Genomic DNA, 3,904 nt, shown 5'->3' with positions numbered 1-3,904 from the left:
CAGTCCGTTTCCAAAGTTGAACTGAGGGAAGATGAGGAAAGCATTATATATATTTTTTTTTTTTTTTTGGTAATAATTTCTATAATATCTCTCTTGCAGGTTATCCAAGATATCTTCAGAAAGCTATGCAATGCTTTCCTCATCTTCCCTCAGTTCAACTTTGGAAACGGACTGATAGAGCTGGCCAGATCCAACATTGAAGTCCAGATTCTCAGCGGATATGGAATTGATGCTTATAAAGACCCATTTTCCACCGAGAGCTTAGGTTGGATGTTCATCTCTTCCATCATCCAAGGCTTTGTTTTCTTCACTCTCCGCCTCTTGCTCAACAAGGCTGTCATACGCAAAGTCAGGTGAGAAAAACTGAAACCAGATGTTGAATTTTGACACCATGCATGCTTATAAACAAAGCTAGACCTGCACATCCAAAGCCTTGTATTTTATTATTGCACAGAATGTTGTTTCATGATCAGTTTTAGTTGTTTTCTTGTAGATGGTACAATGTTTTAAATCCATTGTTTCTGTTTTATTATAGTAAATAACAAAAAAAAAAAAAAAAATAAATATATATATATATATATATATATATATATATATATATATATATATATATATATATACATATACATATTTATCTACATTCATATTTGCAGTCTTTATGCATCACCAACACAGTTGTGAAATACATTAGTCCAATGAGGGACTAGTCATGTAGCATAAGATTTTTTTTTCTTCTCAACTTTAACTCCCAATGGTCATACAAAACATATTGTTCCCTGTTGCAGGCATCTGATATTGGGCAGAAAAACAGTTCCTGAGTTCGTTCCTGAAGAAGAGGATGAAGATGTGGTAACAGAGCATTTCAGAGTTGCTAGTGGAGAAGCCAAATCAGACATATTGCAGGTCAACCAGCTCTCTAAAGTCTATCAACATCTCAATAAGAAGGTGCATGCTGTCAAGAAGCTGTCTGTGGGCATCCCTGCTGGAGAGGTAAGGCTCAGGAATCATTTTGTAATACAAACAGAATGTGCTGAGGTTGGAAAAGTGTTATTGTATTCTGTTTTGTGTAATTGTCCAAATAAGCATAGAAATATAATATTGGTGACTAGTTTTACACTCACTAACTGTGAGTGATACATTTTGTCATCATAAGCATTTTTTCAGCAAATCATATACCAATTTATTAACTTTGGGACACTCCACATTATTAAAAAAAAAGTTACAAAAATAGACATACATTTTTTCATATTCTATTGTTGATTCCACAACTAAAGTTTTGATTCATGTTTCATTATGTAGCAAACTATAGATTAGTCAATAATGCTTGATTAAAAACAACAAATTCTTATCTAAAGCAGGCTGCTGAGGGGAACAATATTTACTTATTCACAAATGTGTTTTTGTTTCATCATCTACTCCTTGCTAACAATCTCATGCTTTGAGTTCAAAGAAATGTGTTTGTCTTTTAGTGCTTTGGCCTGCTGGGTGAGAATGGTGCAGGAAAAACTACTACCTTCAAGATGCTGACTGGAGATGTTAGCCCAACCAACGGGTTGGCACAGATCAGGGGCAGAGATGGGTAAGCTGTAGATTGATTGATTTATCCACACATGCACATTAAAGTACTGATTTATTGTTTATTTTTTTGCATCAAAGCTTCATTCCGAGTATCAGTTTATTTGTAGAACAATCAAATTTAGATGCTTATTAACATGACAAGGAAGAAAAACTCATATATTTGTTTCAAACAATCTATTTTTCATTGTGCTTTTATGTTTTACTTTGCATTTTCTTTCCCCCAGGCGCTTGGTGGACATCATGGAGTGCCGCTACAAGGGAATTAACATCGGCTACTGTCCCCAGGTGGATGCACTTGATGATCTGCTCACTGGAGAAGAGCATTTGTACTTCTATGCTCGCGTTCGTGGCATCTCAAAGAGGGACATAGATGGGGTAAGGAAGAGCTGCAGAAGCAGTACTGTCTTTCAAAGCGTTGCATAGTGACAACATCATGCAGAAAATGACAGAATCTGATCGAAATTCCAAGATGCATTCTCACAGCAAGACTACTATTGCTTCCATGCATACCTAATCAGGGTGTGTGAAATGTTGAGTGATGTACGTTGAAAGCTCTACAGTCAGGAATCATCCAGCGAATCAGAAAAGCTTCTGTTGTCAACATGGCTCGGAGTCCAAGCTCAAGAATTAAGCAGAAGTTTCCATCAATAAGGATGTTGTTTGCATCTGTTCAGATTTGTGTTTAAATGATGCATTGATGGTGGTAGGATCTTATTAGATGTGTCACTTTGCTTCCATTCTTCTCGTTCATCCTTGAGAGAAATAATCAATCTTACTTCTGTGGTAATTACTTCATGTGCCTGTCTGTCACCGCTGCCAACATGAGAGGAATTAGCAGGGCAACAAAAATAAAATGGGGTTTGGAAGGACTTAGAAAACATTTTGCATATAAATCAAGTAATCTCTGTCTTTCTGTCAACCACTGTGTTATTTTGTGTCTGTTCTAAGCTTCTTTTTGATCTACTCCAGACTTAGTTTGGTGCACTGGTTGAATCGAAAGGACTCAAATGTAACATTGTTTTGGGTTGTGTTCTGTTTATAGCATTCACGTCTCATGAAGTTTCTTAATGAACTTTTTTTTTTTTGGAAATCACATTAGATTTAAAGTTTAAAAAGTAAATAACACTGAATTGATTCAATATTATCTTTGATAAATACCAGATAAACCTTTGTGTCCTATGTAAAATGGACCGTTCTTTAAGTTTATGCATTTTCTTCATAACTTGACTGAAGTAAATGCCAAGCAATGCAGGGTTTTTGTTCCCATGGCAATGCAACACATACAGCAGTTTTTTTTTTTTTTTTTCCCAAGCTGTTTTTTTTTTTAATTTTTTAAATCTGTAAATTACCTTGGTGACACAGCCAGGACAAAAGAAGAGTTTGGTCACCCCATTAATCTTGCTCTATAGTTCAACCCACTGACCACACATTGCAGTTTCAACCCTGTATGACCTCACAAAGGTTTACCAACTCAGATACTGTAGTTAAAGTCTCTAAAAGCTAATATAGAGAGTGAATTATGAATTACCCTGTGATGGACTGGAGACCGGTCCAGAGAGTCCCCCACCTCTCACACTGACTGCTGGACATGAGCGCCAATGACCCTCGTGACCCAAAAAGGAAGAAGTAAATATAATGGATGGATGGATGAATATATAGGTATGGTTTATTTGTCATTTACAAATCAACACAAGGTCATCAATGCAATGAAATGCTCAGGACGAGAAGAACCATCTCGACTTGCCAAAACAACAACAGCAGCAAATACCAAAGCGTGCAACAAAAATACAAAAACAAGGTGCCAAAAGCAAAAAAGAAATAAATCTACAGCAGCGTGGTCCTATTGGCACCATGGTACTGTTAGTAGTGTGGTTCTGTTAGCAGATCCCATTAGCAGCATGATGATTATAATGACCGCAGCAACTGCCCTCCAGAACCGGGTCCGGCAGACAAAGAACATCCAAGCTTTCCCTGTGGAAACGAACAGATCCGTAGAGTTTGCTCCATGCAGGCAGACAGAGGATCGTGGAGACGGCTGCCATGAAAGGGCATAGCCTGAGCCCGAGGCTGGAAGGGGGCCTGGAATGGAACCATGATGGCAGGATGGCACGACAGCGACACAGAAAACTCCAAAAGTGCATTACGGTCATACCCGTAGTGTGTGTGTGCAGTGTAGGCGCAAAAAAAGTTACAAAAGCAACAGGAACAAAGTAAGATTGTGTTGAAGTGGAGTTCCCATCAGTGCTGCCATTCTGTGGCACACGTGACATCAGAGTCACGATGGATGGATGGATGGATGGATGGATGGATGGATGGATGGATGGAT

The 3,904-nt window shown here is 38.1% G+C and overlaps 1 protein-coding gene across 1 annotated transcript in view; it reads left to right on the top strand.

Annotated features, from left to right (window-relative positions):
• The window catches only part of abca12 (ATP-binding cassette, sub-family A (ABC1), member 12), a gene marked incomplete in the record, with an annotated part of 77,400 nt that overhangs the window by 66,879 nt on the left and 6,617 nt on the right, over positions 1 to 3,904 (top strand). Inside the window, 4 exon segments of the mRNA XM_037686141.1 lie at positions 37 to 353; positions 786 to 990; positions 1,470 to 1,579; positions 1,803 to 1,953. Of these exon segments, the coding sequence (XP_037542069.1) occupies positions 37 to 353; positions 786 to 990; positions 1,470 to 1,579; positions 1,803 to 1,953 (783 nt within the window).

Source organism: Nematolebias whitei, chromosome 13, assembly GCF_014905685.2.
Source record: "Nematolebias whitei isolate Nwh7 chromosome 13, NemWhi1, whole genome shotgun sequence".
Lineage (NCBI taxonomy): Eukaryota > Metazoa > Chordata > Actinopteri > Cyprinodontiformes > Rivulidae > Nematolebias > Nematolebias whitei.
Note: the sequence above shows the minus strand (reverse complement) of the source record. Positions and strands in the feature narration are given on the sequence as shown.